Source organism: Rhodnius prolixus, unplaced genomic scaffold, assembly GCF_049639745.1.
Source record: "Rhodnius prolixus isolate KJV_2025 unplaced genomic scaffold, Rpr scaffold_9, whole genome shotgun sequence".
NCBI lineage: Eukaryota > Metazoa > Arthropoda > Insecta > Hemiptera > Reduviidae > Rhodnius > Rhodnius prolixus.
In genome coordinates, this window is record NW_027411604.1 from 4,933,219 (window position 1) to 4,945,938 (window position 12,720).

The window sequence follows — 12,720 nt, forward strand, 5'->3', positions numbered from 1 at the left end:
GATAGCATGCTTATAATTTTTATAAAGTTATTAACAGTAATAGATTATAATAGATAATCTGCACCTCCCTTGATAGAGTTACCAAATTAATTACCTTTTCATTCTTTCCTAAGTCTAAACCGTGAAATTTCCTCAACAATTGGGCATAACCTCTTTAAATTTGCTAAAGATGCCATTGTTGTTTAACTCATTGTCCATCTTTCTAAGTAATGCGTTTTATGAACGTAGTTTATAACTTATTTTACAAAGTACACTGACAATTTTTCAAACTAAACAGTTTTTTTACATAAATTATTGGCTATAAATAAGACGACCGATCGTAACGTCACAAATTAAACAGTATGAGCACAAAGTCTGTAACCCTTTTGACTCCCACTCTTTATTGGTCAGCCATTAATATTATTGTACAAGCGAGCCATCTATTGGATTTTCATTTAAAAAAAAAAAAATTTAATGACAGAATTTAAATTGCTGTCTTCAAAATAAGTATTTTGGTTGATTTTGGAGTAATTTAAAGAAATCCTTGTAAAGAAAACAGCCATAATTCAGCTTCCCAAGTTTTTATTCAATATTCTTTGTAATTTTCTACTTCTTGATACATTACTTTGCTCTACCCTGGCGCTTTTGGCAATGAAGGTGTCTTCGGAATGACAATGATTCAGTTAGGAAAAAGTTTATTAAACCTTACCTGTCCAATTGGATAAGCTACTGTAATGAAGATTTTGTAGGTTTAGGAGTGTGAAGACTGTTTGTGATAGTTAGGGTTTTCTGTGCCTTAGGGAAGTGTTTTTTTTTTCCTAATTCCTGGGGTTAATACCCAGGGTTTAATCGAAAATTTATATTTTCTCCCAACATACATCTTTCTGCAGGGCCTCCTCAGCCATTAAACCAGATTCTGTCAGGACCTCTTCTGCTATGTTTTTTTGTTTTAATGTTGTTCTGTCTCTTTCTTTTTTTCTCCATTTCATCAGTTGTTTCGGTGATTCTTGGCTCATCCATTCCAAGTGCATGGCCGAACCGTTCCAGGCTACATTCCTATATTCTCTTTAGCGTAGATTTTACTACAATCAAAGCCTTTGTTACAATCATGTTTCTGATCATTTCTAATCTTGATTTTAGGGTTTATCTCCTCCAGAAATCCATTTTTCTTTTTACTTTTTAATTTTTCATTTACGGTGAAAGTTTCATTACCACAGAAAATTACACTTTTAATTATAGAATTCTAAATTAAGTTTTGAACATTCTGTTTTAAGTTTTTACTTCACAATATTGGGTTAAGTAATCCTTTGACACTTTGATCTTCTGCTATCCTCTCATAGGATAAAAGTACCCTACTTAGTACTTAGGTACGTTGGTAATTTCTATTCAAGTTTACCATGATATCTGTTAGCTCTTCGGTTTTCCTCTTCATGTTTCATGACAATCATTCGCTTCTCTAATAACTTATTTCTTAGAACCAAATTTTTATATACTACGGCTAGTCTTGAACATTTAAATTTGGAGTCCTTGTTTTCCACAGTAATAATAACCTAGTTCTTTGAGAAGAAAACAGATTGTGTAGATATTTATTAACACTTAATTTTATAATACGACTGGGCCAGACCTGCAAGACCATTCCCACGTCTTTAAAGTTCTTGATTGGGGAAAGCAGCAACCTTGAAGAATAACCTTTCATTGTTGAAAATTCTTTTGATAAAGCATTCGCCTATTTTACCCAGTTATGTAAATGCCTCTTCTCAAACAATAATAACCGTAGCGATTGCACATAATGCCCAAAATCGGCCTTTGAAATCCTTTTTGCTTTAGAAGCCTTTCTCCTCTCTTTTCGGAAAGGGCATGTTGGCAAAAAAATGATCTACTGAATAAAGGAGACGTCTCTCCTGCTTACAAGAGGTCGGCACCCTGCTGAATAGGGTCCAGCCCTCTGTCAAATCTATTGCCGCAATAAGGAAAAAATAGGTAACTTAGAATGTAAATAAATTGAATACATAAAACGTGATATACTTTCTTTTTTTTTTGGTACATTACTGTGTTTACGCACATGCGAGCACCCAAGGCAGCTAGCTACGTATGTACAGGAAATTATACTTTTATATTACAAGGTGGCCCTTTGTATGTGACTGTACATATCTTCTAGTTCCGTTCAAATTACCAATGTTATTACCATCTTGCAGTGAATCTGTGCTGCCAGTTTGCGTCTAGTTCCGTTCGTTCAATAAAAAAAAAGAAAAAAAAAAAGGAAATCGTTCAGAGACGTAGAATGTCTCCAGCAGGAATACATTCCAGATATTAATAAAATAGAAGACATGGGAAAGGAAGAACTGTTTCTGTTTCTTATCCAGCAGCTGTAACAGAGATCTACTTTGAATCGAGAGTGCTTTGCCAAAATGATGGCTGACTCTATGATGTTTTCTCTCCATCCAAATGCTAGTTTCTCTTCTCGAACTTTTGTTATTTTCGGGTTTTGGAAAATACTCCATGAAAGACAATTTTAATCCTGTTAAATGTGCTATTACATTTTCTCGTATATCTTGAGACTGACCAACCTTATTACTGTACATATTAACAACTTTACTGTATAATATTATTAATTAAAATAATTTTTATGTATTATAGGAGAAAAACGTTTCTATGATATTTTTATGCTTTAATTTTTCTATGTCCGCCATTATTGATTATTTTTCGTGTACCACCAACCAGCAACTCGTGTACCACAGGTTGGGAAACGCTACATTATATTGATTTAAAACATTTTCTGATAGGATTTTTGGGAGGGGGCGTTGTTCATAGGAATTTCGAGTTATTTTATGTCCTAGAGACGGAGGAAACAGAGAAACTTGGATCAACAGATAATGGTAGACCCAACGCGTTCAATAAATCTTATCCAGAGATTGGGTAACACACTTTGCATTTATCCAGTGATGGAGTTATAATGTGAAATTTGGTAACTTCAAATCGAGAAAGATGTGACAGCAGATTTGTTTTTAAACAATAATCAAATATTATTCGTATAGCTAAATGTGTAAATATTTATGTTTACGCAATAATAGGAACAATTTAGTAAAGAATATAATACTGACCTAAACTCACAGCAGAGTTAATTGACAATTCCAGTTATATCTCAAGTTCACCTATTTTACCCAACATTTACACATTATTGTATTACCTATTTATTTGTATGTAATGGTGCAGTGTATCTGGTTTATTATTTTCTGAAGGTTATAGTTAGCAAGAGTGATTGTGTTTTCTGAAACTGTTTGGTTGTCTATCCTGATTGTATCTACAATCAAACAACCAGCTGTTTGGTTTAGACGTTTATTTATAGTGCATGCGTTTTGTTTATAAGCAAACTACACTGATGGACAAAATTAACGCACCACCCTTAATTTTTTTATGATTTCCAATTTGTGCAAATTTTGGACTTTCAAAATAATGTTGGGTGAAAAAATAAGCCATTTGTAACTATGGCCATCAGAAGAATTTAGGCCTCATCTGTGATGCGAACTCTCTTCCAGTTGTCTTAAGTACAATTCACATGTTCACGTGCAAATTGAAGCCTGGTCATTTTGTGAACTGTGGTAAGGAGAGGGCCACGAGCAGGATGTCGGGCTCTAAGGTTACTTTCATTAAGTCTTCTTCTAACAGTCCTGCTGGAGATGGAAACATTTCGGACTTGCCTTATGAGACTTTTTATCTCATTTCCCGTTGTACTCCTGTTTCGCAAAGCCAGGTGCCGGATGTACCTATCGTCTCTCTCTCTCTGCTATACATCTCTTCTTGAATGACCTCTTGTCTCCCTAAATCGCTTTAGACAAGTGATGTACGTCCAAAACAAAAGCGGAAAATAATTTATTTAATTTTAACTAAACAAAAACTGAGTGGTGCGCTAATTTTGTCCACCAGTATATTTTACACCTTTATGAATCAAATAGATTGTTAAAATTTTAATTCGAAATGAAGCGTGTAGGCACCCAAAAAAAACCGTGATGGTCTTTTAGTTTGTTCAGTGCAAGTATTGGTGGCCTGGACTAGGTATGTGAATTTGCAGTGTTCGAGAAGATTGGTCTTGTAAGATAATCAATCTGGATCATAATTAGTGAAACTTAATCAAGAAAAACGTTATGAATACAGTACCAAGAAGGCTGATTTAGTTTTTATGGGCGAATTGAGCCAAGGGGACACTGCTCTTAAACAGGTTAGCGACTCTGGTAAATAAGTAAATATACACTTTGTCACAAAATTTCCTGTTGCTGTAACCATGGTTTCAACTCAAACAATTTCATCACCTCTGATCCTCTAAATCTAAAGTACTGTTTTAGTGAAATGTTAAGTTTTTTTATAAAATGGTATGATGTTAGTCACAAGAAGGGGAATATTTTTTAGAAAATTATAAATATTTCATTATAGATTCATTTGGTGTTCACAAAAATATTTTGTTACATTGACAAGTTATTTTAAATTCACTTTAAAGCTTTATTCATCCATATTTATGTATTTATATTTTATTTATGTATTTATTCATTCTGTTGTTCATCTTGGATAATAAATAACATAATATAAACATTTTGATATTAAGTTGTTACTGGCAGGAAATTTGTTTTTAGTTTGGTTTTTGGTTTTTGTCTGCGATGAGAAATAGAATTAGTTTTTCAGTCTGTATGTCGTTATGTGTAAATTTTATATTCAAAATATTTAGAAAATGGAATTTCGATGTTAACCCTTAAAATATTGCAATATTTGCATTATTTTGGAGAAACACATTCAACTGGCGGAAGTAAATCCTTAATCCAGTGACTTACATGGATCAATTAAAAGTTACAGAACAGGACTGTTCAACCAGCAGTCGCAAGTAACATTTTTGAGCGCTCCTCAGGACGAACATTGAACCAATAAAATTAAACTATCAACAATCGGGAGTAACTGTTAAGTATTTATCCACAGTATAAGATGCTCGCTGCAGCAGTCAGTCGCGACTAGAACTGGTAATTAACGAAGTGAAGACCAAGTATATGCGCACAGGATGTGGCTCCACCGCTTAAGTGCAGTACTTGAGCATTGCACATTTTAAATTTGAGAAGGTTGATTAGTTTACTTATCTTGGGTCACTTGTAAACGGTGAGAACCATTGTTGGTTCAGAAGTAAAAAAGAGAGAATAATGACCGCGAACAAATGTTACTTTGGCTTAGTAAGGCATGTAAAAAGTAGACTCATTTCTCGGGACACAAAAGCCCTTCTCTACTAAAACCTCATCCGTGCTGAGTTATGGTTCCGTAGCGCGAGCGATAACCAAGGCAGATTTACGCAAGTCCTTTCACTTTTTGAACGAAAGGTACTCCGTAGAACGCTATGGTCCTACACCCGATGGACCGAATTGGAGAAGTAGGAAAAATCAGGAATTGTACACCCTGTTCAAGGATCCTGATATGGTAAAAATAATAAAAAGCTTGGTAGACTGCGGTCGGCAGGACATGTAGCTAGGATGAGTGAAGATGAGATTCCTAAGAAAGTGCTGGAAGGAAACATACAAGGAGATCCAGGAGATCTAGGCAAAGCTGCACTAGGAGGATAGTGTGGCAAAGGATGCTGCATCTAGGTTAGGATTCCGAAATTGGAGGGCGCTGACGGGCAGGTCTTGAGAAGGCCCAAGACTCTACATGAGTTATAGCGCCACTTAAAAAGAAGAAGAAGAAGATAAGATGCTCGGTAAAGTTAGTTTGCTCACAGTAATCAGCTGAAGATTGTTAGTTATGGTTCTCCTGCTTAGGGCAACAATACAGTAACTTTAGGTACAATACCTGTATTGTATTTGTATTTCTGAGGAAGTATGGACACTTCAACAGTGTTCTTTCGTCAACAGGCAACATATCTTAAGGTCTAGAGTTGCTGGATTCGAACCCGGGGATCACCGCGTTGGAATCAAGTACAGCTGAAGATTGTTAGGTATGGTTCTCCCGCTTAGGGCAACAATACAGTGTCTCCAGGTACAATACAGTACTTCTGAGGAAGTATGGTCACTTCAACAGTATTCTTTCGTCACAGGCAACATATCTTAAGGTCTAGAGTTGCTGGATTCGAACCCGGGGATCACCGCGGTGGAATCCAGTACAGCTGAAGATTATTAGGTTCGGTTCTCCCGCTTAGGGCAACAATACAGTATCTTCAGGTACAATACAGTACTTCTGAGGAAGTATGGTCACTTCAACAGTGTTCTTTCGTCACAGGCAACATATCTTAAGGTCTAGAGTTGCTGGATTCGAACCCGGGGATCACCGCGTTGGAATCCAGTACAGCTGAAGATTATTAGGTATGGTTCTCCCGCTTAGGGCAACAATACAGTGTCTCCAGGTACAATACAGTACTTCTGAGGAAGTATGGTCACTTCAACAGTGTTCTTTCGTCACAGGCAACATATCTTAAGGTCTAGAGTTGCTGGATTCGAACCCGGGGATCACCGCGGTGGAATCCAGTACAGCTGAAGATTATTAGGTTCGGTTCTCCCGCTTAGGGCAACAATACAGTATCTTCAGGTACAATACAGTACTTCTGAGGAAGTATGGTCACTTCAACAGTGTTCTTTCGTCACAGGCAACATATCTTAAGGTCTAGAGTTGCTGGATTCGAACCCGGGGATCACCGCGTTGGAATCCAGTACAGCTGAAGATTATTAGGTATGGTTCTCCCGCTTAGGGCAACAATACAGTATCTTCAGGTACAATACAGTACTTCTGAGGAAGTATGGTCACTTCAACAGTGTTCTTTCGTCACAGGCAACATATCTTAAGGTCTAGAGTTGCTGGATTCGAACCCGGGGATCACCGCGTTGGAATCCAGTACAGCTGAAGATTATTAGGTATGGTTCTCCCGCTTAGGGCAACAATACAGTGTCTCCAGGTACAATACAGTACTTCTGAGGAAGTATGGTCACTTCAACAGTGTTCTTTCGTCACAGGCAACATATCTTAAGGTCTAGAGTTGCTGGATTCGAACCCGGGGATCACCGCGGTGGAATCCAGTACAGCTGAAGATTATTAGGTTCGGTTCTCCCGCTTAGGGCAACAATACAGTATCTTCAGGTACAATACAGTACTTCTGAGGAAGTATGGTCACTTCAACAGTGTTCTTTCGTCACAGGCAACATATCTTAAGGTCTAGAGTTGCTGGATTCGAACCCGGGGATCACCGCGTTGGAATCCAGTACAGCTGAAGATTATTAGGTTCGGTTCTCCCGCTTAGGGCAACAATACAGTATCTTCAGGTACAATACAGTACTTCTGAGGAAGTATGGTCACTTCAACAGTGTTCTTTCGTCACAGGCAACATATCTTAAGGTCTAGAGTTGCTGGATTCGAACCCGGGGATCACCGCGTTGGAATCCAGTACAGCTGAAGATTATTAGGTTCGGTTCTCCCGCTTAGGGCAACAATACAGTATCTTCAGGTACAATACAGTACTTCTGAGGAAGTATGGTCACTTCAACAGTGTTCTTTCGCCACAGGCAACATATCTTAAGGTCTAGAGTTGCTGGATTCGAACCCGGGGATCACCGCGTTGGAATCCAGTACAGCTGAAGATTATTAGGTTCGGTTCTCCCGCTTAGGGCAACAATACAGTATCTTCAGGTACAATACAGTACTTCTGAGGAAGTATGGTCACTTCAACAGTGTTCTTTCGCCACAGGCAACATATCTTAAGGTCTAGAGTTGCTGGATTCGAACCCGGGGATCACCGCGTTGGAATCCAGTACAGCTGAAGATTATTAGGTTCGGTTCTCCCGCTTAGGGCAACAATACAGTATCTTCAGGTACAATACAGTACTTCTGAGGAAGTATGGTCACTTCAACAGTGTTCTTTCGTCACAGGCAACATATCTTAAGGTCTAGAGTTGCTGGATTCGAACCCGGGGATCACCGCGTTGGAATCCAGTACAGCTGAAGATTATTAGGTTCGGTTCTCCCGCTTAGGGCAACAATACAGTATCTTCAGGTACAATACAGTACTTCTGAGGAAGTATGGTCACTTCAACAGTGTTCTTTCGTCACAGGCAACATATCTTAAGGTCTAGAGTTGCTGGATTCGAACCCGGGGATCACCGCGGTGGAATCCAGTACAGCTGAAGATTATTAGGTTCGGTTCTCCCGCTTAGGGCAACAATACAGTATCTTCAGGTACAATACAGTACTTCTGAGGAAGTATGGTCACTTCAACAGTGTTCTTTCGTCACAGGCAACATATCTTAAGGTCTAGAGTTGCTGGATTCGAACCCGGGGATCACCGCGTTGGAATCCAGTACACGCTTATCACTTAGCAACCTTAACTGTACCATTAAATATGAAATATAGCATTAAATTTGCTTTTTTGTCATTGTAGGTTGTGGCCTTTTCTGCCTGTAAGTTGGAGAGGAAACCTAAGTGAAGCTGAAACGTGCAATAAGGATGCTGGATGAAGCTCGTAGAAGCCATCTGTAAGTTTGATATTTCCTATTTTCTTGATAGTACATTAGCTATTCGCAGATTTTATCCAATCATATCCAGCCTTAGCTATCCAAGGGATGATTATCCCGTTTCTGCCGATTTTCGCTTCTTTCTTTGAACCTCTTCAAAGATTCTTAGTGATAATTAGGTAGTTGGTTGGCATAACCTATCTAGCGGAAATTGGTTTTGAGCTGAAAAGACCTATTGGCATGCTTATCCCAATAAGCCGGCTTGCCGACCTCGTGTGATTTCCCTAGAGAGCTTAGGGGGGGGGGAAGTATTGAAGGTATAAACACTCTTAACTTCCTAATTTGGCGGGGGGGGGGGTCCCCGTCTTTGGAAGTCCACGGGAAGGGTGGGATGAAATATCTGACGACCAGTTTCTCTCCTAGTTTCTGTCAAGCACTTCTGTAGTTTCCACTTTTGTTTCATCTTCTAGAGGTGTTTCAATGAGGAGCCATCTTTAAATTAAGCCATATAAAAAATAAATAAATAAATTCTTTGGATTAGGTGTTGTAGGATATAAATAATCAACTGGCATTTGGGATGATTATTGGAAGTATTTATTTCGTCATTGCCAAATTTAAAATGATTATATAAATTCAGAATTACGTCATGAAATGTTCCTTCCCCTTCCTTTTATGTACTTATATGCGCGACTTTTTTAAAAAAAATAATGACATCACCATCTACAATAAGGCGTGATCAATGATGTATTACGATGTGTCGCACAAGAATTAAAAGATGGAAAATCCTGACCTCCAATAGCGTTCGATATGGTGGGTAAAAGAAAATTATCATAATTTATTATTTTCATATCTGATAATCGATTAACAGGAACTGATAACGATGAAGGGCGATCATTAGTCGATTTTAATTGCTTGCCAATTTGTAGTAAACATTGTGAAAGACTGAGTACGCATGTCCAGCCGTAAAATAGATATACTGAAACAGATAGAATGAAAAAGCAAAAATTGTAATAGAAAAAAATAAATAAAATATGGCGTGTTTACACGCAAAACCTTATCTGTAGTTATCAAAATTTAAAATTTATAAATTTTCTTCTATTATAAATATGGTGGTGGGGGCATAACCACCAAGATTTATGGTTGGAGGTCTCACAATTTGACATTTTGTGAGAATCCGCTGACGTCTATCCTTTGGACTTGAAAGAAAATAGTTTTTCCAAGGTTTTAAAATAAATATTTGGCCAATCAGGGTGTAGATTTAAGTTTAGATTAGAAGAAAATTGGGGCAACTCTGGTCTCTGGTGCTGTTATCTTTCTCTCCCTCTTCTAGAATGATGCTGATCCATTTCCGGATAAATCGTTTGATGACGTGCTTCAAAAGTCTACTACTACTACTACTACTACTACTAGTATTGGCCCATTACTAGCCCTTGGCCTCCCCAATCCGCTTCCGCCAGTCCTCCCTATCCATTGCAGCAAGCTTCCAATTCCGCCTAAGATTTTTCTCCGACCGGAAATTCCTATGATTGTTTAGTTCATTTATTCTCAATCAGTCCAAAGAACTGAAAATAAAAGACCCAGTCTTTCATTTGATAAACTGTTCAAGGTTTTGAATCAAGCCTTCTTGAAGATTATTATTTAGGTCGTAACCCCATGAACTCCCATGACTCCCATAATTTTTCATATTTCCCGTTTCTTTGCTCTGCCAATGATTTTGCCGTATTTGCTAATGATGGATGAAGATAAAAAAAAAAGTTCGCGTTAAAAGTTCAATGGCTACTTTGCATTTAATTTTGGCATACAAGTGGCTATTAATTTTTCTTGTAATGCACAGGAACTTAGTAAAATGAGGTGGTTAAATTAGAGACTTGCCGCTTCCGCTCTGTTTACAGGGTGAACCAGTAAGTATTGTCCATAGGCCTACTGTGTGTAGTACGAGGGTCGTTTGAAAAGTCCGTGCAAAAATAAAAACTACTTAATTTTTTGGGGTAAACCTTTTTTATTTTTCAACATAGTCTCCTTTTAGGCTTATACACTTCGTCCAACGCTGCTCTAGTTTGTTGATCCCTTCCGAATAATAGGATTTGTCCAAGTCTGAAAAATAGCCATTCGTTTCTACAATCACCTCCTCGTTTGAATAAAATCTTTTTCCCGCCAGCTATTTCTTCATATTGGTGAACAAATAGTAGTCCGAGGGAGCCAAGTATGGAGAATAAGGGGGATGTGAAACGAGTTGGAACCCTATTTCCATTAATTTTGCGACCACAACTGCTGAGGTGTAAGCTGGTGCGTTGTCGTGATGGAAAAGGACTTTTTTGTGGGCCAATCGTGGGCGTTTTTCTTGCAGCTCGGTTTTCAAACGGTCCAATAACGATGAATAATATGCACCTGTAATAGTTTTATCCTTTTCCAGATAGTCGATGAGGATTATTCCTTGCGAATCCCAAAAGACAGTCGCCATAATCTTTCCGGCCGAAGGAACGGTCTTCGCCTTTTTTGGCGCAGATTCCCCCTTGGTAACACATTGTTTAGATTTTCTTTGGTCTTAGGAGTGTAGTGATGTATCCATGTTTCATCCACAGTGACGAAACGACGCTTAAAGTCCTGCGGATTCTTCTGGAACAGCTGCAAACCGTCCTTGCAACACTTCACACGATTTCGTTTTTGGTCAAGCGTGAGCAATCGCGGCACCCATCTTGCGGATAGCTTTGTCATGTCCAAATGTTGATGCAAAATATTATGTACCCGTTCATTCGAGATGCCCACAGCACTAGCAATCTCACGCACCTTCACTCTTCTGTCATCCATCACCATATCATGGATTTTATCAATGATTTCTGGAGTAGTAACCTCAACAGGGCGTCCAGAACTTGTGCCCATATGGCCACTCCGAAAATTTTGAAACCACTTATAAACTGTTCTAATCGAAGGTGCAGAGTCACCATAATGTTTATCAAGCTTCTCTTTTAGTCTCCTGAGGCGTTTTGCCTTTCATAAAGTAGTGTTTAATCAACACACGAAATTCTTTTTCGTCCATTTTTTGAAAATCACTCGACTTCCTCGATTCAAACGAATGCCAAACACAAAGAAATAGACCGATCTGGCTGAAACTTGGTGTGTGTTCTTCCAAGAGATGCTACTAACTAAACATAACCTCGATACGCGCCAGTAGTGCTATCTCTCTGACTTTGCACGGACTTTTCAAACGACCCTCGTACATCTAAAGTGGAGTTCAATGACGTATTGGCCAACTTCATATTTTCCACTGTTCTTGAGTGACGTCACTTTTAATTTTTTTTTTTCCTAAAATCATTACTTTTTTTGCCATAAAAATGTTATTACTCAGAAAGTTTTAGTCCGAATTCGAATTCTGATGACACGGTTAGAAAGACAGATAAATTTTCTAAAAATTGATACCATTTCAAAGCATAAGTTATTCTCCAAACAGCCTCAATCTTCCTCCTTTGAGTCACCTTTAACTTCCTTAATTTAAGACAATCTCCTTAAAAATTTGCTACTGGTCACATCTAAAAGAGTTTTCAATGAATTAAACAACTTGATAACTAACACTGTTGAGTGCTCGTGAACACGTTTTCTTGTAAAACAAACGTAATTTCTCATACGGAGATGAAAGGAATCCTGGAAAATGATATACCGTTTGAAAGCCCATTAAACAAGGAAACTTTTACTAAAAAGTGCCAGCACTTAGGTCTGATAATGATCCCCATAAGGGGTCTAATGAGTTTTCTTCAAAAATGTTTCGATTACTCTTATTTTTCCAGTATCCAGGAGGAAGATTAAAGCTGTTTGGAGAATAACTTATGCTTCGAAATGGTAACAATTTTTAGAAGATTTATCTGTCTTTCTAACCGTGTCATCAGAATTGAATTCGGACTAAAACTTTCTGAGTAATAACATTTTTATTGGAAAAAAGTGGGGATTTTAGAAAAAAAAATTAAAGTGACGTCACTCAAGAACAGTGGAAAATGTGAAATTGGCCAATATGTCATTGAACTCTAATTTAGATGTACTACACACAGTAGGCCTATGGACAATACTTACTGGTTCACCCTGTATATACGTGTATATTCACACACACATATTTCCACTATTTCTTGTTTTTTTTTTTTGTATATTTTAGATTAATTTAAAATGAATGCTGAACATTAAAATGCAAGAACAGAAACAAAACTTTCTGTTATCTCTAAATTAAAAATAATATAATCATTCAATTCTCGCAAATAACTGAACTAAAAATAAATAAACAAAAACCGTGATT

At 37.7% G+C, this 12,720-nt stretch overlaps 2 protein-coding genes and 1 long non-coding RNA gene across 6 annotated transcripts in view; 1 reads left to right on the forward strand and 2 right to left on the reverse strand.

The window, feature by feature from the left end:
* The window catches only part of LOC141454773 (uncharacterized), a 309,424-nt gene extending 309,076 nt beyond the window's left edge, over positions 1-348 (reverse strand). For all 3 annotated transcript variants that reach the window (XM_074129359.1, XM_074129358.1, XM_074129357.1), the window contains exon 1: positions 95-348. The gene's annotated coding sequence lies outside the window, so the exon portion shown is untranslated. The remainder of the gene's footprint in view (positions 1-94) is intronic.
* LOC141454775 (uncharacterized) overlaps positions 1-12,720 on the forward strand; it is a 40,048-nt gene that overhangs the window by 1,546 nt on the left and 25,782 nt on the right. Inside the window, exon 3 of the long non-coding RNA XR_012458965.1 lies at positions 8,369-8,462. This is a non-coding gene — a long non-coding RNA (uncharacterized lncRNA). The remainder of the gene's footprint in view (positions 1-8,368; positions 8,463-12,720) is intronic.
* LOC141454774 (uncharacterized) overlaps positions 95-12,720 on the reverse strand; it is a 44,278-nt gene continuing 31,652 nt past the window's right edge. The window contains exon 3 of one of the 2 annotated variants that reach the window (XM_074129364.1): positions 95-9,417. In XM_074129364.1, the coding sequence (XP_073985465.1) occupies positions 9,155-9,417 (263 nt within the window). In that variant the 3' untranslated portion in view covers positions 95-9,154. The remainder of the gene's footprint in view (positions 9,418-12,720) is intronic. The other variant, XM_074129363.1, reaches the window with a different exon arrangement.